We start from the raw sequence: 22241 nt of genomic DNA on the forward strand, positions 1-22241 counted from the left end.
CATCCAAAACGGCTCCCACGAGAGAATATCAACACAGAGGGATGGAAGAAAGAGAAGGGAGGAGATTCTTTATAGTGTGCAAATGACATTTGAGCTTAAGGGTTGGCCATTTCTGTTGTAAGCAAATGGTGCTGGAAGAGCAGCAGAGCTCCAGTTCTGTAAAGGCTCATTAATGGTGTTAGCTTGATGGAGAGATTTAACACTGCAATAGCAGTGCTGCAACCATCTGTTTAAATACAGAGAGAAACTGCAGCAGAGTCAGGCCTTTGTAAGGATTTCCACTAAGTGTAATGTCTGGCATCTGACATAAACCCAACTAATTCAATCTTTTTTTTTTTTTTAAATAAAAAGTGAAACCTGCAGCCTCTTCAAGCATTGTATTTTCTACAATAAACTTCTAGGGGACTTTTTTATTGAGCAGAAGCACCACTTGTTGCCAAGTGAAAGTTCCCCAAACGCAGAGCATTTCCTCTGCCAGAGCAGCTCCTCGCACTGCTGCAGCCTCTCATCTCCCGTTGGGATGGGGGTTTATCTCACGGCTCACTTATTTTCGGCCCTTCCTGCCACCCGCAGCATCCCGAGCCAGGGCCGGCGCTGGTCTCTGGGCTCCCTCTGCAGGGCAGCTGGGATGGGCAGAGCACGGGAACGGCCCCTCCTCATCCCACCAACACCCTGCCTGAGGGGAAGGGAGATGGGAGGAACGGGACTGACTTCCCTCAACACCAGCATACTTCAAATGAGCTGCCGAAGCCAAAAAAGTTCAGGACAGTTCTGGGGTTTTTTAAAATTTTCAAACAGGGCAAAGGGCCCCTGAGTGTTTCCTATGCATACATTGTAAAGCATCTTAAAATGTCTCTTCTGCACTTAAATATTACTGCAACACAGGGAATTAGAGCAAGCATCTGTAGGAGGGAAATATGAAGTTCCTTCTGTGTTTTACATACGTAGCCAAGACTGGTATCAGAGTATTCTGGGAGCATTTTTAAGGTTCAGTATAAATTCCATGTATTTACAGCAGGAGGTGACAGGAGTTGTTTTAGGAAATCATTTTCAGAACCCAGAGACATCCAAATACACATTTCACTACACCAGTGGGGACTTGCAAACAGAAATGTCTTCTCTCTTCCAGCCTTGGGCAGAAGGTCTGCTCAAACATCTCAAACTGAAAACTATCTGAAGAACCAGAACATGCATTTCTTTCCTCATGCTGAGGCTTCCTTCACTCTCAGCCCTCATTTTCTCTCCACATGCTTTCCCAGCAGTCCAGCAGCCAGCATCACCCGCCTCTGGTGCAACTCCTGCCCTGTCAGCACGGCTGGCTGCCGTGTGGAGGAAGGTGTGGAGGAAGGTGAGTTTGAGGGGCTGCTGTGAGCTCTCTCCAGAGCCATCTCTTCCCTGGCTGAACCACAGCTCGGCTGTTTCCTCCCAGGGCCTGTGCTCCAGCCCAGCTCTGCTGAGCTGCCTCCAGTACCACCAGCAGCAGCCCAGCCAGTGCTGGGAAAAGGAGAGAAGCTGTTTCCCTCAGCCTGCTGCCTATGGAATGATCTAAGTGATTGCTCGCTTCCATTGCTTCCTATGGGTTTGATGGGCTTTTCATAGCTGTTCCCTTTCCAACAGCAATCATTACCAAGAGTGATACTATGCACAGGTTAATTACGGCGTTATTTTATATAAACACATAATTTAAAAAAGAGGGTTTTATATTAGGGCCTGGTTTAACATTCAGTAAATGTAATTACAGCATTTCCACTGACTTTAATGAGATTTGTCTCAGTACATCTCACAATAAGCATCCTTACTGTCTTTTGAAATAGCATCTGCTTATGAGAACTGAATTAGTGATGAGCACTGTAAATTCATCTACAGCAGACCAAGCACAGGCACCTATATAACTGTTAATTCAAACTTCTTATACTACTTGCCTCAGGCAACAGGCAATTAAATAGACCTTCCATCCAAATTCCTGACACTGGGGAAGTCAGAGCTATGTTCTGCACAATTCCACCATAGATCATACACATGCACTTTTGTCTTGGCCCAAAGAACTTAAAATCTGATAACTTATCAGTGCTAATTCTACAGAGTAGTTTAATATCACTATAAAACCCCTCAAGCGTTTGTCAAATATCACAAAACCCAAGTCTCATTACATCACACAGCTTTTACAGGATAGTAGGGCTAAGACTGCTGGCTCTTATCCCTAAAATTCAAGGAATGTGGTTTATCATGGCAATGCCATGTCAAGTAATCAATTTGTAGGATTAATAGCATAAGATTTCTAAGACTCTGCACAAAATTTGTAGAAACAAGACTTTCTAAATCAAGTCTGGTTCAAACTGTGTATTTAAAATCTTTGTTAAATAACACAGCTATTCTCTCATACATTTTAGATAATGCATAAAATTAGTACTCTTAGAGACTTTTTTTCCTGTTTGTCCAATAAATGCTCTTGGTCTTACAGTAGACTATCTTAGGTCTTGGCACTGTATCATTACAAGTAAAATGATTCCCAGCCCCTTTTCCTTGTGAAGGCTCCTTTCTTTGTGAAAGCAATTCCCTGAGAGATCACAAAGGCTTTTCCAGCATCCCAGAGCTCCACTGTTCCACTTGCAGCAAGTTTCATCCTGTCAGCCACTTACAATGCACAAACCACTCAAAATCATTAAGTGAACTGGGAGCAAATGAAAACATAAAAACATAAAAAAGGGAAAGGTCATAAATAGATGTTCGATAGTATGTACTGGGCTGTGCATGCATGGAAAGATTTTATAATGTTACTAAAACCAGAGGATTCTGTTCCTCAGAATCTGCTGTCTGTTTGGAAAGACAAATCAAAATCTGAAGCATGCAAAGTGGTCAAGAATTGTTAGACACTAAAAAACCTGCTACAAAACAAAGTCAATATAAAAACTTTCATTCGGTGCTTTTGTATAAAAGCAGTTCTAAATTAGAACTTGCACTTTTGAAAGAGGATCATTTTTAAAAGAAACTGCCCTTTTGTTTGGGCAGTATTAGGCTAAAAATCAATCTGGGACTGATGTAGGCAGTTAGGATTTGACCAAATACTGAAAATCAGACACCAAACAGAGAGCACCATTATTCCACTATCACCTTCCATACATGGAAAGACAAAAGTAAATAATTATGATTTACAGGCAATGGCAGTTTACTGCTACAGTCACTACTGAAAATTAAAAGGAATGAGATCTTCATAATCCCAGTTTTTTAATCATTTATGCCTAGATTTTTTATCAGAACAAAGGCAAATGGCTTAACAGTCATTTATGTAGCATACAGTGTAGAAAATAGAGCTATACTTTTTATAGAGCTACAGTTATTTTAATAAAAAATTTGCAATAAAAATTGCACACATTTTTGAAAAGCGCTAAACAAATTGAGCAAATAAACAGATTTAGTCAGGGGGAAAAGAACTACTAAAGATAGATCAGAGTGACTTCTTTCACCATTCCTTTCACTGTTCTAGGAATATTAAAATTATATTTGTGACCACAGGAATATTTGTATATTCTACTACTTGCACAGATTGTTTGTCTTCTGACTGGAAACCAAGAAATTTCAGCTCAAATAAAATTCCTCATTTTCACAAAAAGAAAACAGTAAAAATTAGTGCTGGGGGTTTTTTTTTGTGTGTGCATGGCACAAAAAGATCCTTTCTGAGCGAGCTTCCCTTAAAATTATCTTACCCATTAACTTTCTCATATGAAAAGCAGAAAACTGAACAAAACATATAATGTTCTCTGGATGTAGAGGCACAGAAACACGAAAAGATCAATCTTAGGCAAGGAAGGGAAATCTTTACCTTACAAGCTGTTAGCATGTCAGATACTGCTTTGCGGCTCAGATTCGCTGTAGCAATCACATCCTCCTGCCTGCATGAGTTCCCAGCTGCAACAGCTTTGGCAGTTGCCATGGTGATGCCTTTCGTCATCCGGATTGATTCTTCAGGTGATGATGTCTTTTCTGGAACCTCGCTCGACTGAAACACCTAAAAGTGAAAGCAGAAGGAAAGCCTGACACCAGTCCAGTCAAAGCAGAGCAACCATGGGAGAGACAGCAAACGGAAGCAGCCTTTGAACAGCAGGAAATTAGAAACATATTTGGAGTACTTGAGTATCACTGCTGCTTGTCATGGGCCTGGATCTGATAAGCCAGCTCACCTACAGACACCAGAGAGAAACAATAAGCTGAGGGAAGGAGATAATAAAAAAGGTTAACCCATTCATCTCATCCGCATTTAACTACCACATGAGAGTTACAGCTGTTCAGAGCCTTACTAGATGAAAAGAATTACTGCTCCTTTCATTGCATTCTTTTCTCATCCTGACTGCTGTTCAGGCTGGTCTACTGACCCGAGGAGATCCTTCCCCTGCAAAGGCTGGACCCTACCAAGTGCTTGTTGATAGCACAGAGCAGTAGAGACTGAGAACATCACCACTAAAATAGTCAAATGTGTCTTAAAAAAGCAGAGGTGGAGCGTTGTCTCTTAGGCTATATTTAGTCTCCCTTAGAAACCTAAAGATATAATTTTGCAGGGTGAATCATGTGAAATAGTTCAAATTACCTGACAATACATGAATTCTGGAATACAGGAACTGTGGGCAGAGGTAGATAACAAGAGCTGCACAACCTTACTTTGATCACTTATCTTCTCCTGAGCTTTAGTCTCTATTTGCCTGCCATTCTTTTACTGTGCAGGGGCAATTCAGAATGCACAATTAATCAGGAGGTTTCTTGACCATGAACAGTGCAACCTAAGCAGGCCAGTGGTTTCAGAATGCAAATGTCTGGACAAAAATGACCCTGGTCTATCCTGTGCTCCCGGTTAATCCTGGAAGTTTTTCACTTCCTCTCTCCAGAAATAGAAGCAATGTTCTAAAATGAATTCTAGTTATACATGTGAAGACATCCCTCAATGTTGCTAAGAGTCAGCCCCTGGAATTCCAGATCAAGCCTGACACATTTTCTTGAGTACCTACATGCCACTCTCTGTTCTCCCCATGAATGAGATGACAACACCACAACCACAGGTCCATCCCTCAGCAATGCCGACAAAAGCAAGAGGAACATTTCAAACAGATACCAACCAAAGACGTGCTAATGCACAATTCTCCAGTGACAGATCTGAACAGGTTTTAGCTCAGTTACAGGATGGGGTGTAACAGCCAGGCCTTCATGAGGATACATGACAGTAACTTGTGAGATATTGTACAGAACACGCCTCATCAGGTACCAGATCAAGAGGTTTTACGACATATGTATTCCCAATGACCATAAACAGTTATTTAAAAAGAAACCATTTTAAAATAAATTTCCTCACTACAACAGCTTTGCTCACACAGTGAAAACTGGATTTTTGATGGAGAACATTTGACAAGACAAAATGGTGCCACACTGTGCAGTTATGGTGTAAGAACTGCTAATCCACAGCCTATACAACAAAGCATTTCTGCTGAAGACTATGCCTACAGGGATTATTTTTACATAAATAGACTGCAAAGGAAGGAAAAAAAATCAGGCTTCTTCACAAACATACAGGTATTAATTTATGTCACTCACTACCATGCTAGTAAAAAATGCTAACTATACTTTTATGTCTTAAAGAGGAAGAAAAACAATTGTCATGGTGTAACACCTAATCTGGGAGAGAATTGCACAGTATCATTAATTCCTGCTTACACAGAATATCAATAGCAGGCCATGTATCACAGGTAGGATCATTTCATGATAAAGGAAAAATAGAAACAAGTTTAAACTGCAGACAAGTATGGGAGTGATGCTGAGGAGACATGACCAAAGCCAGGATCAAAAAAAAATAAACAGCATCAGATCAGAAAATTATATCTGTACTGAAAGCTTGGGGTCTAAAGAGAAAGGAAGCAGTTGCTCCCAGCTTTGTACAAGGACATACTTGCAAACCCCACTACGACTATTCAGTTCTGTACCGTGAGCTCCTGTTTGATGTACTCAATTGTGGCCTCGAGGGCTCTTGTCCCTCGAGTAGCTTCATCTTCTACTGCTTTAACAGTCTTCAAGAGGGATGTGACATTTGTTACCATCACCTGAAGAAGAGAGAAGTGAAGACAATAACGTGAATCCTTCCTCCTGTTCTCAGAGGGGGCAGGGTATGAAGCAAGGCAAATTAAGCTGGAAAGCACTGTTACTTCTAATACAACAGAGACTTCATGAATTCTACTTGTTACAGGACTAAATACCAACTCTTGTGTTTGCCATTATACCATGATAATTAAACAAATGAAGAAATGAGGCAATCAGAAATTGCTGAAGTCAAAGTTCCACATATTTATCAAATGTGATTGCACAAACACTTTCAAGTAAAATTTAAGAAGAAGGTTTTACCTTGGCAGCACCTTTCAGCTGATACATGGATGGGTCATCTGCTGGTTTGCTGGCAGCTCCCTTGGTAGCACCAATGAGATCAGAAAGGGCCTTTGCAACATCCTTGATAGCATTGATCAGAACAACCTATGGAATAAGAAATAGCTATAAGGCTCAGGCAATAAAGGGGGCCTGCATGAGGGTGTGATTTTTAGAACACAGCAAAAAAAAAAAAACAAAAAAAATCTATGCTTTTTCAAACATCTGCAATATGCCTGCCTCCATTTCACTGAGATCCAAACAAACAACTGAAGAAACGTTAGGGATAATCCACACGGAAAAGTTGTACACTAAATTGTAAAACAGGACAGATATAGCTGGAGAATGGCAAGAGTTTGTCAGCCTACACAAATAATACAGAGCACAGTCCAGACATAAGCTGGGTAAGCAGCTTTAAAGACCTTGAAGCTCTTCGGAACAAAAAGCCAGAGTTCCAACCACAAGTTAGTAAAAATGAGCCAAATACTTTGCCAGAAGCATCCCAGCTGGAACACAGCCGTGAAATAAAAGCAGCAGTGTTACACAAAGGCTTGACTAGTTCCACTCAACGCTTGAGCCTCTTGACTGTATTCTAAACAAGTGATATCTGAGTAAACCCAGAAAGGTCCCAGAGGAGATGAACCATACTGTGTTGCTTAAAAGCATAAGTCACACAAAGTTCTATCAAATGAAAACTGTTCTCTGTAAGAGTAGTAGAAAATCTTAAAACATCTCACCTGTGTTTCAGGATCATCAGATCCCAAGCTAGCTGCTCCCAATTTTACTACCTCAGCAAGCTGAGTGATGGTGTTAGCTGATGACTGAGCTGCTTGGGCCAGTTTGTCCTGACTTGAGGCAGCACCAGAAACCAACAATTTTGTGTCTTCAACTAAAGCTTTTGCTGTTTTCAGGATATTTTCCCTGTAGCAAAAGAAGAGGAAGCAAGGAAGAAGTAGAAAAGGAGAAGAGGGGAAAAATGTGTTTTCCAGTGTGTTATGGTGACTAAAAGCTACACCAAAGAGCTGATCTAAATCATCATACCAGTGTCCATTCCTAACATAACACAGGTCAAGGGTGCAAGTTAAAAAAAAAAATGCAAACCAACTCTTAAAACAGCAGCAGAGCATTTGGGGTGAATGCAGGGCAGTGTAATAAAAGGAGCCCATCTTGAAAAGAAATAGACTGGGCAGTAGCATTGGAGGGCATTGTATTTGAATATTAAAAGAAAATCTGGCCATGCTGTGAGAAAAGTACCAGCAGTTGAACGTCCATATTAATCAGCATATTTTAAGAAAAACTAAAGTAATCACAAGGGAGGAAGGTAGAAGGAAGAATGGCAACAGGAACAGAGTGTGTGTCCTGGTCATGGTTCCCCACCCACCTCCCACCCGTATCTGTGTTGTCACATGTCAGGACAACAAATCCAAAGCAACATCTAGGTAAAAGAAGCAGTCATTTTGAGTATGCAGTTCACAAACAAATGGTTTGAACAAGTTCAAATCCCAGGTTTCCTATTTCTCCTCTCACTCCCCTGCCTCATTCAATTCCATTCATAGGAATCCAAAAAGATAAAAATTTATCTGTGTCCCAGTCTCTTTCACCAGTTCCACTGTTCCCCTGGGCATGCAGTCTTCCATCTTTTTCAGCAACACTGACCTGTGATCTGCAAATGATTCATTGTTCTCAGCATTAAGGGTTCCAGCAGTAGCAAACATGATCGTGGTGTCCAGATCTGCAATTATCCCAGACACAGCACTGGCTGCAGTAATACAGGCTTGTGTGCCTTTGTTCCCTGCCTGGAGGGCAGATAAAACCAAGGAGACCTAGAAATAACAAAAAGCAACAAGGTGATCATCGAAAGAAAGTTGGTCCTGTCAATCATTACTACTCTATCAGCTTTAACTTTACTTACAAGGTACTGTCTACACCTGCCTAAATTTGGAATTATCATTACTCCTGGGATACATCATGAAACTGGTACAGCTGAGAGCACATTAACACATGCTGAACCAATGGTGGTTGGTGAAACCTGAAAGCTGCTGGCACCGACTCTCAATGTTCATGTCAAAGGAGAGAGATGCCATCAAAAAGGTTCAACAAAATTACCTCGGCCATTTATTTGAAGGAGTTGTTTCCAAGGAACAAGAAGCCCCACAGAGGCTGAAGATGCAGTTCTAGGCAGTTACTTTGGCCCTGTCCTAAAAGGGGAGGATGTTGCTACATGAAACCACACGACTGACCAACCTCACAGTAACCGCGGCCAGGGAGTGCCTCGTAAGGCACAAGAGACATCTCACATCTTAGGATGTTGTTTTGGACCAATCTCCCTCTGACAGGAGGTTGAAGCTCTATTGCAAGGCCCGAGGAAGGACTAATCCAGCACATGAACACTGAATGCTAAAAGGAAAAGTAAGGCCTTCGGGTAATTCAGACAGTACTGTACTACTATGCAAAGTTAAAAGAAACAGTTTCCGGGATCCAGTTTGACTGGTTTACTCCCTGTGGAAGCTTGGTAGACAAACACCACGTGCTAACAAGGAAAGCTGTCTTACCTTTTCTGTGACAGCACGAGCACACTCTATCAACTCCCTTTTGGTGTAGCTGTCTGTAGGGCAAATCTGGAGAGCTCCAGCTTTTTGCACAAGAAAGATACACCCATGGCCAAGTTCCTGCACCCGAGTCCTGATCTGGAACCCGATCTAGATGGTAAAGAAGGCACAAAGAAAAAGGAACAAAGAAGAAAGCAAATAAATAGATGTCATGCTGAAACATTGTGTCAACAGAAATGGAAACACCATCTCTCTGGTGACTACCAGTATTCTATATACACCACTATATCCTCTGGAAAGATCAGAAAAAAGCACAGCTGTAGTTCCATCTACACAGGAAGCACCACCCTACAAAAGACCCCCTGATGTAACAGGGCAGGAATGACCCAGAGCCCGGGAAAGAGAAGGGGTAAGGGAGGAATCCAAGTCAAACGGACATAACTGAAACACACACAATTTCACATTTAAACAACACAACTTCATCAGCCAGAAATGCCCTGTCAGCATGAGCTGTGCTCAAGGTAGTGGAACAGGAAAAAGCACATGATACTGTACATTGCTGAAAGTGGGTCAGAAAGTACATCAGTATGTGATTCTCTTTGCTTGATTTTGAACCTCACATAGACTTCACTCTCCAGAATCAACCACGTCCATGGGGAGCACCGAAATGGGGAAAATCCTGCTATTACCGCTACTGATTTATTAACAATCTTACATCCCAATATGCGTGGTCCCTGTTTTGAAACAGGATCGTTGTAGTTCCTGTATGTATGCTGTCATTCTGGTGCGATTTGGGATTAATACATGAGCAGGAATCACAACCATTAGTATCACAAATGGAATTATTTTAACCTCAGGCACAAAGTGACATGCAGAAATGCTAATTCAATATAACAATATCGAGCCAACTGCAAGCCACTGCTTTTCGTGTAGCTGCTGAGCACAAAACATTTAACTAAGTGCATCAGCAGGATGCGTAAGGCACAAAGTCAAAAACTCTTTAAAGGACTTTTATGTCGATAGCCTGATATATCTGGAGAAGGTGAGATACCCTCTTACCCCATCTTGACAAAGTTTGTATGCTCCAGTAAGAAGAGAGGGGTTAAAGGGCTGTGCAGTTGTGCTCAGAGAAGATGAAGCAATTCCCAAAACAGGTTAATGCAACTGAGGTGAACAGCCTGTCCTCATGTAGCACGAGGCAAGTAAGAAGCTTCTCCCACATCACATTCCAACTCTGAGCTATGGAGGATGTCCTTCAGCAAAAGATACTTGTGCTCCAACTGCTTGCATGAATCTCACTTTCAAGATAGGAAGTTATACTTAAAAATCACTTACAGGCAAGATAAAAAAAGCATGTACATATTTGTAACTTGTCAAAACATGCAAGATTGAAGGAAAGCCACATAGTAACAAGTGAAGAGCTTTAAGAGTCTTCTTTGTATTTGCAAGTTGCCTGTAAGTGAAAGCCCCAAGTAATTCAGGAGGTTCTGCTGTGGTCTATGGAATTATCAGCTTTTATCCAGATCTGTCTCTTTCTAAAGCCAGACAGAGGTTTTGACAAAGGGTTTCTGTTCTTTGATCGGGCAATTCTTACAACAAGGCTTGTCACCTTTACTGTGTTCTTCACAGTAAAAGAACACCCTTGTTAACACCAGCCTGTACAGAGAATAAAGAGGTCTAAAAACCGCAGACCTCCTCTGGTTCTGCCGTAGCTGCAGCCATTCGGCCCTGGAGAGCCAAATGCCCATAGTCATTGGTCATTTGCGATGCAAGTCCTCCCAGCTCCTCCGGGTTAGTAACTGACTTAGTCATCTGAAAAAAGAACACAGGCAAGAGAAAAAGACAATTGACAGGCATGAGAATAACTTGTTAATACACCCCAGATTAGAAGCACACTCATCTGCTTGGCCACGCTGATAAAATGGGGTAATCCGCTTGCCACGGAAGGGATGTGTCCTCCAGCAAGAATTCCAGAGGAAACTCAAGCAAACATGCTTTATTAGAGTCATGGCAACCGGGCAGTTGCTGCATGTACGGAGGAATGGAAGAGCAGCAGTTAGAACCAATACTTCACTCTTTGACACACAGGGGCCCTTGGCCAGGGACAGTTATTCACACTGGGAAGGAAAGTGGGGTTGGTGTGTCACAGCCACCTTATTCTGTCAAAGGTGAGCTAATCTCTATCAGCCCCAGCTGAGACGTGGAAGCATGGACATGGGAAAAATCTGAGGACCAATGCAAAACACATCTCAGATGAGGGAACAGGATGGAGAAGATATAGGCAAGATGACACAGAATGTGTCAGTAGAATGTCAGTATGAAAAACTGAATCTCTCTTTAGAAAATGCCTACCTTTTAACAGAGAGAGTCCCGCTGTCTCAAATTAATGTAAGTAAAAACAACGGAGGCCCTTCCCTGGGACAAAACCAGTTTTAGACAAATTTCTACTGTCATAGATAGCAGAATCATGGACCTGTCTTGACCACAAGAGCAATGGACTTTGTGGAAAATCCTATCTGTAGCACTCATGAACAGCCACCTCAACTCTCTCAACAACAAATTAGCAACCACAGTACTGTTCCAAGGGAAAACACATGTATTACTGTGAAACACAAGTCAAGAAAAATCTCAACTCAACAGGTGTCTCTTTTTCTTTTTTTAAACCCATCTGAGTCAGAAATGAAAGAAAAGGACAGTGTGGGATGTTGATCTGCATGCATTCATTAGGCATTATAGGCCTCTGAAAACACTGATACTGTTTCATGTAGTGAAATAACAAGTGTGAAAGACTATCCTGAAGTCCCTCATAAACAAAAAGTGGCATTTCAGCCAGTTAAATGTGCTGATGAAAAAGCATGCAGTTTTCCTTTTATTTCTCCTCCAAAATGAGCCAAATAAAGAGCTTTTGTGCACAATATAATTCAGCACCTCTCCTGTAGAACACCCCTCTATGATCACACCACTAAATGCAAGAGTTAAATTGACAAAATCATCACTCCTTTTGCTCCATTACCCCATAAGAGATAAGGTTATTGAAAATTTGGTGATCAAGAGTGTCTCAATGCTGTGCAAATAATTCCACGTTCCTTATGTACACAGAGTCTGGACCCTGTAAAGGTAATTTCTTACCATTTCCTGTGCTGTAACAGCAATGGCTTTAGAATACTTCACCACAGTTGTCTGATAATCGACAAAAGTTCCTTTTGGATCTGGAGGTGTACCTTCATCCAGCTGCAAGACAGAGGGAAAAAACACAACATTAAAAAGCCACAATAAACAGCATAATTTACAGGCAATAGGAAAATTGTATTATATATTCAATTCTATGGTCTCCTCTCTCTCAAGATACACAAGTGAAAATAGTTCACCAGGATGTACAGAGAAGCTCAGCAAATCCTTGAGTGCAGTTTATGAGCATGGAAAATGCAGAGAATGTAAAGTGTGAAGTTTTTGAGCATGATTTTTGCTTCTCATGCAAGGTCAAACAACCTGCTCTTGTCAGCTAATAGAGAAAGGAAGGTGCAACAGCCACAAACCAAAATGTTCATGCCAGAAGCTCTGCAATGTGGATCAGCTTTCAAACACAAAGTGAAAAAAGGGTCAGTTTCTATGCTCACCTTGGTCATGGCCTCTGCAATCGAGTCTACCATACCTCCGACCATGCCAACTTCACTTGCAGCTTCATTTAAAGTGACCATGATGTCATCCACAGCCTCCTTCATCAGCTGTGCAGCCTCAGTGATGGCATCGTGAGTATGAGATGCCTGGTGGACACAGAATGAGAAAACCGAGAAAAGTCAGAGGATGTTCTCTCTGCAAAACAATGTGTGAATAAGAAGTGTAAGAAATTAAAATGGTAAAGGCACTGAAAATAACACTTCTGGGCAAAGATAACATGTAAAACACTGCAGCAAAGTGGACAGAACAAAACTCATTAACTTCTCCAAGGAGCCACGGCACACAACACTTCCAGCCTCAGGTGCCCCAGGTCTTTTCAGATGTCCTCTAAACATGACAGCTCTCTGTGAGAGCCAATCACACCTGAGTTACAAATGGTTGTGTGCTGCTGCTCCTTCCTGGCAAACGGCCCCATCCCACTGGGCCAGGCACCAGACAAGCCCTGGTTTTTAACCATTTGCTTGCTCTATGAGAGCCTAGATAGCTGCTGTCATACCCTGACTTTGTGTCCCCTGAGAGGATGAGAAGTCCCCTGTGAGAAGACTGGAATCCTGTCTTGGAGAAATGTTTCCACTCTCAGGAGAGCTGTCACTGGCCCTTTGACTGTAAACACATGCCTTGACTGTACAGCAGGTTTGTGCTGGGTTTTCTGCCACATGTGTCTTCCTCTCTCCCCCTTAATGCCACACAACCACCTTACCTTGGGGTTTCCTCCCCCTTCTTTGGCAGCATACAGCATCTGTAAGGCAGATTCTGCTAGAGTCTTGCTCTGGTCCAACACAGTCATCTGCTGCTGGTGATTCAGCGTCTTGGATGCCACACCAACTGCAGCTAAAACAAGGGGTTCGAAGTAACTTGCCAGCTGTGTTACCTAAGAAAGCCAGAACAACCCCAGAAAGCCATTAACCACACTTCTCAGGTGAAGCTGAGAAAGCACATTCCCTGTTTGCCATTGGGATGTGGGGCAGCTCAAGGAGCACAATGCTTTTGCATTGTACAGTGTTGGGTTTGGCATGTGCCCAGGGATTGTGTCTCCCCTCACTGTCCAACTCCTTTGCAAAGCCACACGTCCCCTCCTCCAGAAGCACATGGTCCCTTGAGATAATACGTAACCATTCAAGACTGTCACAGGAGCCACAAACTATTCAAGAATATCCCTGAAAAGCATCTCCTCTGGGCAAGGGAGGAAACTCTCAATCTTTGTTGCCTCCACAGTTTTCACTCTCAAGAATATATCACAGGATGAGAACATCCTATGTGAGAAACTTCTAAAACTTGGAATAACCATGATACATATGCTTTTGGTACGTGCATTCTAACATTTATTTTTTTTGACAGACATCTTATAAGCATGACTTTGACTCTACTTACACCCCATTTAACAGAGGAAGAAATTTACACAAAGCCCCTAACCAAAATCCTCAATGAGAGTATCTTTTCTCTGGCCCAAAATGTAAAAAGGTTTACTTGGTCTTGGCCCTGATTATTTGAAAATTCCATAATTTTTTCCCCTTACAAATCTGTTCTTCTGCTCTCCCACAGGAAGAGAAACTGCTATGAAATTGGGGTCTTCCCTAACATTCAGCTGTCCAGGATTTGAAATGCCTTTGTCACGGCAGGACAGTACCTTGTGCCCCAGCTGAGCTGCCTCTCCCCGGGCTGCGGTGGCTATGGGATCGATGAGGTGGCCAATTTCCTGTACAACTGATGTCAGCTGCTCCTGTAGAGCCTAAAAGAAAGAAAACTTGTCAGTTGCTATCACAGCTATTATCCTACCCAGTTGTACCACACTTGACAATCGCCCTTGGACCAGCCAACATCCTCAAAGCTGTTCAAGTGACCCGCTGTGGCTATGCAGAAATCCACACTGCTGGTTTTCCTCACAGACTGGCTCATTTCTTCCCCCTTACCCTCTTGCAACAACAGCAACCCTGAGATGGGCCTGCTCCTCTTAGGTTTATATCTGGGGAGAGAGTGCTGACGGTAGCAAACTCAGGGCTAGGTGTCCTTTCTCACTGCAATGTGATCAAGGCCCCCCTGACATCTCCCAAGCTATTTTTTGCCCTGACAAAGATTTAGTATCACTGCACCAATCAGAAACTGTCAGGAGCACTGATTTATGTGTGAAGAAGCATTTTTCAAAGCAGAAAATACAGTGCAAGAACGAAAAACTCTGTCACAGATTTTGAAGTGAGCAGGAGAAATCCACTGGCAAAGGAAAAATGTCACATCTCTGAAGGACAGAGATGAGGAGTGACCTCCTGAATACAATCTGCAGGACGGGAGTAAATATATTAAAAGTATATTAATGGCCTGCTCAAGACAAATACTGGCTTTTAATTCAGAGGCACTTGATATCTTGGCAGTCATCAGGATTAGGGTCACTCTCATGATACGCAAGAGAAAAAAAGAATTATTTTGCCCTTTGTTACATTCCCTTACTGCTTTATAAATAACTGCCATTTCTGCTAACATTTACTTCAGTTCAACATGGTGAACACGATAACTTCATTTCAATAAAAATGAATTATGACACATTTCCTGCAACGACTTCTTTTGCACAGCTTTGTTTGGTGCGACATGTTTCTAGTATGCAGTGTCACAGCCTGAAGAAAGCACTCCAAAAACCACGTAATTTCAAGAAGCAACAGTATGAAAAGACACAAATACCAAGATGAGAATCTCAGTATGAGTTGAGACAAGGAAGAGGGCAGAGAAGGAAGCTTTCGTTAAGAGAACATATCAACATCAACTTCTAATTTCACTTATTAAAGGACAAACTAGGCATTAAAAGAAAAGAACATTGACATTTATGTCACTGGACTTCTAGCAATAAATAGATTAGCTTCAGAAACAATTATATGATGAAACTTCAGAAACTAATGCTAGCTTCCACAAGGCAAGGCACCACAAAAGTTCTATCAGTCTGTCATATCAGCATAGGAAGTCAGAGTAATATGTGGGTGGCAGTAAAAAATAACAACTTTCACTCCTACTATTCCCTGGTGATTCTGGGATCTTTGGAGAAGCGATACACTTTGATGTGTGTATGAATCTGCCTGGAAAGACCCCAGTTAGGACACTTCTCCCCTCACTGGCAGTGGCCTGTGCTGTGATTGAGCAGCACGTTGTCCACACTCCTCTGTTTGTGCCTGTGCTCTCTGCCTCACCTCCACAGAGATGTCATCCCTGGTAGCCAGGCTCTGGCTGACAGCAGCGAGTGAAGCCTGCTCAATGTCCCTGATGCATCTGTTGATCCCATCGATGGAGAAGTCACATTCTCGCTGCCCTGGGGCCTTGTCCCTGCAAGACAGAGACACTAAACTGAGCATGGTGACAAGCAGCAAGGTCTTTCCTGAATGCACACAGGCCCACTCTAAAAAAAATAAAATAAATAAAGCTGCTTCCCACATATTGCATGTTGGTACATGATCTACATGGAGGTAATATTAGCTAGTGTTCATTTTCTACAACATTCTTTATTACATTTACCTTAGAGTGAACTGGGGGTGGAACCAGAGCAGGAGAACAGAACAGCCCCGTGCTGCAGGGGGCTCCAGTCATCAACTGTGATTAAACACCCAGTAACTGGGGAGATATTGTGCACGTAAAATACTGTGCAGTGAAAAGTAACACAGTGCTAATGGCCATATGGCATTTTCTTTATGAACAGTTGCTCAATTACTACAAAAGACCTACCTGATAGAGGTAATAAGACTCTTGATAGAATCTGAGACTGTATGGGAGTGCCCTGCTAGTACAGACCACGTAGGAGGGTCTTTGGGATTGATCGCCAGAGAACGGGCAGTTTTGATCAATAAAGATGAGCTCTCCAACATTGTCTTAGCAGAAACCAGAATTGGCTCCTGGGCTCGTGATCCCTGTGGTCAGGAAGGTATAAGAACAGAAAGAACATTTAAATTATTACTCGAGTTCATCCAAACTTTCTGCTCCTAAAAGTCTATTGAATTAACAGCATTAAAATGGAATTATAATTTCCTCCATTGTACTATTGTATTCACAGGTAGCCAACACAGAAATAGAACAAAAATAATCAGTCCAACAGCTTTCTCGGAAACATACTTAAGAAACATGTCTCAAGAAATGCATTTTCCAGCTGAGAAACAAGAGGAAACACTTGTCCAGTTGCAAACCACAGAAATATCATTGAAAATACACTTGTAACAAAAATTGTTGTCATCAACCGATGTGGCCTTTCCCCAGTCAGACTACAAACTCCAAGTGATGACTGATGACTCTTGGCTGGATTATCATCGGTGTATCTATTTTACTGCCAATAATCTGACAGACCCAGGTACCACAGACGTGGAGGAGACACTTTGATTTCAGTTACAGCCCCACAGCTGTAAGAGTGCAACAGCTACTGCCTCATCTGATATTGCCATCTGGATCAGAGCCTGACAAAAGCAGGAAGCAGCACTTGGAGGGCCGGTAACAGCATATGACCTCTACTCCAAAGCTTTTACAAAGCTTGAGGGGTTTGCTTTTTTATCTCTCTTCCCTGTGGAAAAAAACCCAAATCCAACAAATCCTTCCTCAGTCTCTTCACGTTCTACTCTGCTGTAGTTTGAGGATGGAGAATTTGTGGGCAAAAAGGAAAAAACAGCAACATCCCTTTGATTCTTTTCAGAACTAACTAGGTTCCATTTGTTAAAACTGTTCTTTGAGGGAAAACAAAGAAGATATTTACTATTGTATCGCATAGAAGAATCCAGCTACTAAAACAAGCAAATCACCTGTGCTGCATGGTTTTGCTAACAGCAGACTTGCAGCACTTACTGTAACCAAACCGTGCATCCTACCAGTAAAAAAGGTCAGAGGTTAAACAAAAGACAGCAGAATGCCCTGGGAACACCCAGAAACCCAGGGAGATACTTTGGGGTCTTTACACTCACTCTCTCCCAACATATGATTAATTCAACATTTTCAACTTTTGGAGGATGGAAATGCAGTGTCCTGCCTTACCTCAGTGCTGATCTGTGCTGGGATGCTGACAAATTCTGGGTTTGAAGCAAATGCTGTCAAGTTTTCCACAGCCTCTATTAAAGGTGCAGTGGCAATTCTGCACTTGTTGCGGTTCTCCTCGGAGAAATCTCCATCCAGTGCCTGGAAATGAAATCAGGATTGAGCTCTGTCTGAATGGCTTTCTTTAGCAAAATTGAAGGAAGATGGCTTAAGCCTTGCTAGTTTTAAACTGCTGCATGTTTACGGTATTTGAAAGCTTCTCCACAAACAAGGTTGATGCAAAGAATGTGATCCTTTAGGTGTGTGTTTCTTTCCTCAGCTGGTTACTGACCCTAAACTTTAAACTGCTGCAGGTTTTCTGTCACTGCACTCTGATGAGTCTCTCAAGTCTCTTTCCAATGACACTCAAGTCTCTCAAGTGTCCCAGGACCTCACACTCCAAAGGGTGGAAGGGGCTAACTCCCACCTCTTTGTGGTTTGTGCAGGTGGTTGTTTCCTACAGACTGATATTGAATTTTTTTAGTTATTTCTGTTTTAAGTAAACCAGTAATATAGTGCTCTCATCTTCACCCAAGTCAACCGTTCTCTCTCACAATCTCAGAATAAACATTTCAGCTAATGAAATCAGATTAGATCAGTTAATGGCTTCCAGAAGGGTTCATAATTGTGAATTCTCCATGGCTTCACAAGTATGACTTCTGCTTGCATGAAAAAAAGCCTACCCCCCACCAAATTGCTGGCAGGAATCTGGAAAATAAAATGTTACTATCAACAGGAGGCTACTAGCAACACAAATGGCTTCTATTTGGTTACCACTATTATTTATTTCCTTTTTTTTCCTCCTGTAGATAAGGTAAAGCCATCAGAAATAGCTCCAAAAATCTCTATATACTGGGGAAGTTAAAACCATTAGGAACCCTCACATTCAGTTGCTTGGTGATTATTCTTATGGTGAAATCTTATTAAATACATCAGTCCTGAGGTCTCTCATATTCGATGGACCAGCTGCCTCTCTTAATACTAAAGCTGCGCAGTTTTTTTTCCCTTCTTGAATTCAGCAGTTACACCACTGAACATGTTCTCCAATTCAGCTCTTCAAAAATTTACCTTGTGATTTTTTAAACCGCGCATATCCAAGAAGGTAAAAAGATGTTCTGATTCTGTCTCAACAGGGAGGGAAAAAAACCAAACAAGAAAACCCCCTAAAATCACAAAGGCAGAAGAAAGCACAATTAAGCAGCATTTGTACCTTGATAGTTTTAACCAGGTTCGCAGTGCTGTTTGCAACTTCCTTGGCAGACTGCACAAAGTGTCTCTTGGCAACAGGATTCGCTGTTTTTGACGAAGCAATGCGACAAGCGTTGCACAGAGCGGACGTGTGTTTGGCCACGATGGTGGCAGCTGATAAGACCTGCAAAAACCAGCACAGGACAGGCACGGTGTCAGAGGGGCGGGACAGCGACAGCGCTGCGTCTCTGCAACGTCAGCGCCCAAAGCCAGGCACCGGGGCCAAGCCACAACTCCTCTGACCGGACACAAAGGAAGCAGAGCCCCGAGTGCCAACAGGGCTGGGGCCCTGCACCCCGCTGCCATCACCTGCGAGGGGCTGCTCGCTGGATCCACCAGGTTCTGGCAAGCCATCTGGATCGCTTGGTTGGCACGGGCAAACTGAATGGGGTCAACGAGGCCCTGCTGACCAGCCTGGCTGTTTGGATCCGAGATACCCACCAGGTAAGCAGCCTAGAAACGGGGAGAAGAAGAAAACAATCCTAATAAATCATGCTAAATCTATCTAGCATCTCTGGTAAGCTGGCCATATGTCATAGCACGTGGTGGCCAGAGATTATTCAGAAATCATACTGTGAAATACAATTACCATTTATTTTTAGCAATACATCTCCAGAATCCACTGAAACCAAGAAAACATACCCTTACGTTTGAGAGATTTATTTAGTTGGAACAAAATGGATAGCCCACTGTTTAGACAGCTGCTGTCGCTGAAAACATTACTTGTCACTTGCACAGCCAATGGAGAGTGCTTTAATGGTTAGAGGTACTGGCAAGTTATTCACTGTACATTTACTGTAGTTATTTACTGCACTGGCCACGGTTGGAAGCAGTGGGGTTTTTGTCAGGACTACAAAAGCAATCCAGCAAAGGCATTTCTGCTGAGTGCAGGTCCCCTCAGGCCTGCAGCTCAAGGTGTCTCAGGGCCAAGCTTACCTCCTCTCCCAGTCATAAGTTTCCTGCCTCTCAACAACCACAACTTAGCTGAACTGTCACAATCATCTATGAAGATCACTCATATCTATTACAGATACAATTATCTGTCACCTTAACATGCCAGTAAGGCAACTCAGAGTTAGAGGTGGAGGAGATTTAGTCCATACCAAGGCATGACACATTAGGGGAAATCAAGAAGAGGTTTTCAGATGCAGAGCATGATCCCCACAGCCAAATCCTTCACCAAGGTGACTGTATCAGCTTTTTATAGTCCACTCAGTTACCAGATCAGTGAAACCACAGAGATCAGACCCTAATTTGTTGTAGCAGCTTGAGAATTTTGGTTATTCCAAAAGTATCTGAACAGCTGAAACACGTTTCTTCTTAGTTCCTATGTCTGACATTTGTAGTGCTCCTTAAGAACTTTTACAAACTAGAACTTGATTCATTACTTTTATCTGTGGCTTCTCTGTCCATTTCTCTGTGATACAATAGTTCTGAGCTTGAGCTGCAAACATGAATTCCATATGCTGCAGCTTTGTTTTATCCTCAGCAAAGCTTCCTTCTAGATGTCATTTCCCTTCCTTAGACAACACACATGTTCCTGCACTCTGCTCCTCCTGCAGTTTCTGTGGATCCACACAGGACACACCGTGTAATACAAAGTCATCACTTGCTTGACCACAGGGAAGTGAATTTCAGATCTACAAACCCAGAACGTGGGCTTGATAAAAAAATAAAAACTTAATTGCTTTACAGCCTTCAGTCTCTTACCTGAGCTGCTGCCTCTGTGAGGCCACAAAGAGCCTTGGAAGCAACTCCAACACATTCTCCAAAGACTAAAAGATCCCCAGTTTTTGCATTCTGGGAAATGCCCGCCATTGATTCTCCAAGAACCTCAGAAATTAAAAAACAAAGTTATTAACCAAATATGCAACTCTTTCACTTAGAGGCAAGCAATTGCTGGCCTGAAACCAATTTTGGCCCCTAAATCCCCTGGACTTGGCTTCCAGAATTTTCAGACTTCACTGCAGTGGGGACATTTCTGTGTGGTGTGAGGGGTCAGGCATCACAGCGACACTGGACTGACAGGGTCACAAGCACTACTACAGCTCAAATGGTTACGAGGGGACAGAATTAACCCTCATTAATTTTGCTGTCATCAATTAACCATCACAGCTAACCTGGCACTGGGTGCATTTCACAGACTGCAGAACATGACAGCCAGTCCTGCAGATGCAGTTGACACATCCAGGATCATCTTTGTCACCAAACTCACTGAAGCTCGGTGGAAATGAAACTGCACCTGGACTTCTGGAACCACCTCAGTGTCAGGATGCACAAGAATCCCCACATTATGTCCCCCTGTATTCAGTTCACTTGCCTTTAAAATTCAAAATGAGCTCTGACTGCAGTACAACATCAGATGCAAGATGACACACACATCCATTCGGTGCTTTGGTTTTTTTTGAGAAGAAGGAATATGAGACAATTCCAACACATCAAATAATAAGGGCACCAAAAGCCAGCTTCAAAGGAAGATGTACAGCATGGTTGGATTAAAAATAACTGAAGAGGTTTCCCTCAGGTTTTCTGATGTGCTGGGGTGTGTCTGGACTGCTCAGACATTTGGCGAAGCCGTTCTGCACAGAACAAGGCAATGGGATTTCATTGCCAAGCCCCCCCACTCATGCTTTGGGCTGTCCTAACATAGGTGCAGTCAAAATACAGCACCCCAAAGTATGACATGCTGTCTAATGCACAGGAGAGGAAGGGAGAGAGGAGAAGCTTTCAGAGCATCATGTATCAGTCACTTAATTAAAAGTGACTGATTACTGAGGCAATACACCTTCTAAGTGACCCAATCCTGAAATTACCTGTAAGAGACCTATCTCAGGCAGAGCTTATCAAGGAGCGTAGCAGACATTTTAGCTATGAACACTGACTGCACCTCTAACATTCACCATGCATGTGGAAACTTCTGAAAATCCAAACACACTTTATTACTGACACAGAGAGGGGGAAAAAGAAATTACCTTTGAGTTTTCCATTACGCCCTCAATACAATCAAAATATGAGAGATCGCTCACAGGCTCATTTGGGTTATCCAGCATTCCCTTAACTGTCTGAAATAATGGAAGAAATGGATTATTGACAGAGTCTGAAATACTGAGCTGAGAAGAACACAGACCATCACACCTATCCTGCTTATCCCAGTGAAATCTTACACATCTGCCTCCAGCAACAGCCAAAGCTGCACACTCCCTGAGGGTGTGCCATGCTGGAAACCACACCCGACGGGAACTGAGCTGTGGGAACTCCATGTTTGTGCACACCAACCTCCTGGAAGTTCAGGTTTACCCTGTGCTGGTGATGAGTGATTCATGGTCAGAGCTGCTCAGCTTGACA

General features: G+C 42.6%; 1 protein-coding gene across 9 annotated transcripts in view; it reads right to left on the reverse strand.

Annotated features, from left to right (window-relative positions):
* TLN2 (talin 2) overlaps window positions 1-22241 on the reverse strand; it is a 140489-nt gene that overhangs the window by 19587 nt on the left and 98661 nt on the right. For all 9 annotated transcript variants that reach the window (XM_040076962.1, XM_040076956.2, XM_040076958.2 and 6 more), the window contains 18 exons: window positions 21869-21958; window positions 20607-20729; window positions 19206-19349; window positions 18859-19020; window positions 17610-17750; window positions 16323-16504; window positions 15794-15926; window positions 14251-14352; window positions 13324-13494; window positions 12563-12709; window positions 12075-12176; window positions 10638-10757; window positions 8949-9095; window positions 8053-8219; window positions 7134-7317; window positions 6379-6504; window positions 5964-6080; window positions 3821-4006 (listed from right to left, as the gene is read on the reverse strand). In XM_040076962.1, coding sequence (XP_039932896.1) covers window positions 3821-4006; window positions 5964-6080; window positions 6379-6504; window positions 7134-7317; window positions 8053-8219; window positions 8949-9095; window positions 10638-10757; window positions 12075-12176; window positions 12563-12709; window positions 13324-13494; window positions 14251-14352; window positions 15794-15926; window positions 16323-16504; window positions 17610-17750; window positions 18859-19020; window positions 19206-19349; window positions 20607-20729; window positions 21869-21958 — 2544 coding nt within the window. The remainder of the gene's footprint in view (window positions 1-3820; window positions 4007-5963; window positions 6081-6378; window positions 6505-7133; window positions 7318-8052; window positions 8220-8948; window positions 9096-10637; window positions 10758-12074; window positions 12177-12562; window positions 12710-13323; window positions 13495-14250; window positions 14353-15793; window positions 15927-16322; window positions 16505-17609; window positions 17751-18858; window positions 19021-19205; window positions 19350-20606; window positions 20730-21868; window positions 21959-22241) is intronic.

Source organism: Hirundo rustica, chromosome 13 (genome assembly GCF_015227805.2).
Source record: "Hirundo rustica isolate bHirRus1 chromosome 13, bHirRus1.pri.v3, whole genome shotgun sequence".
NCBI lineage: Eukaryota > Metazoa > Chordata > Aves > Passeriformes > Hirundinidae > Hirundo > Hirundo rustica.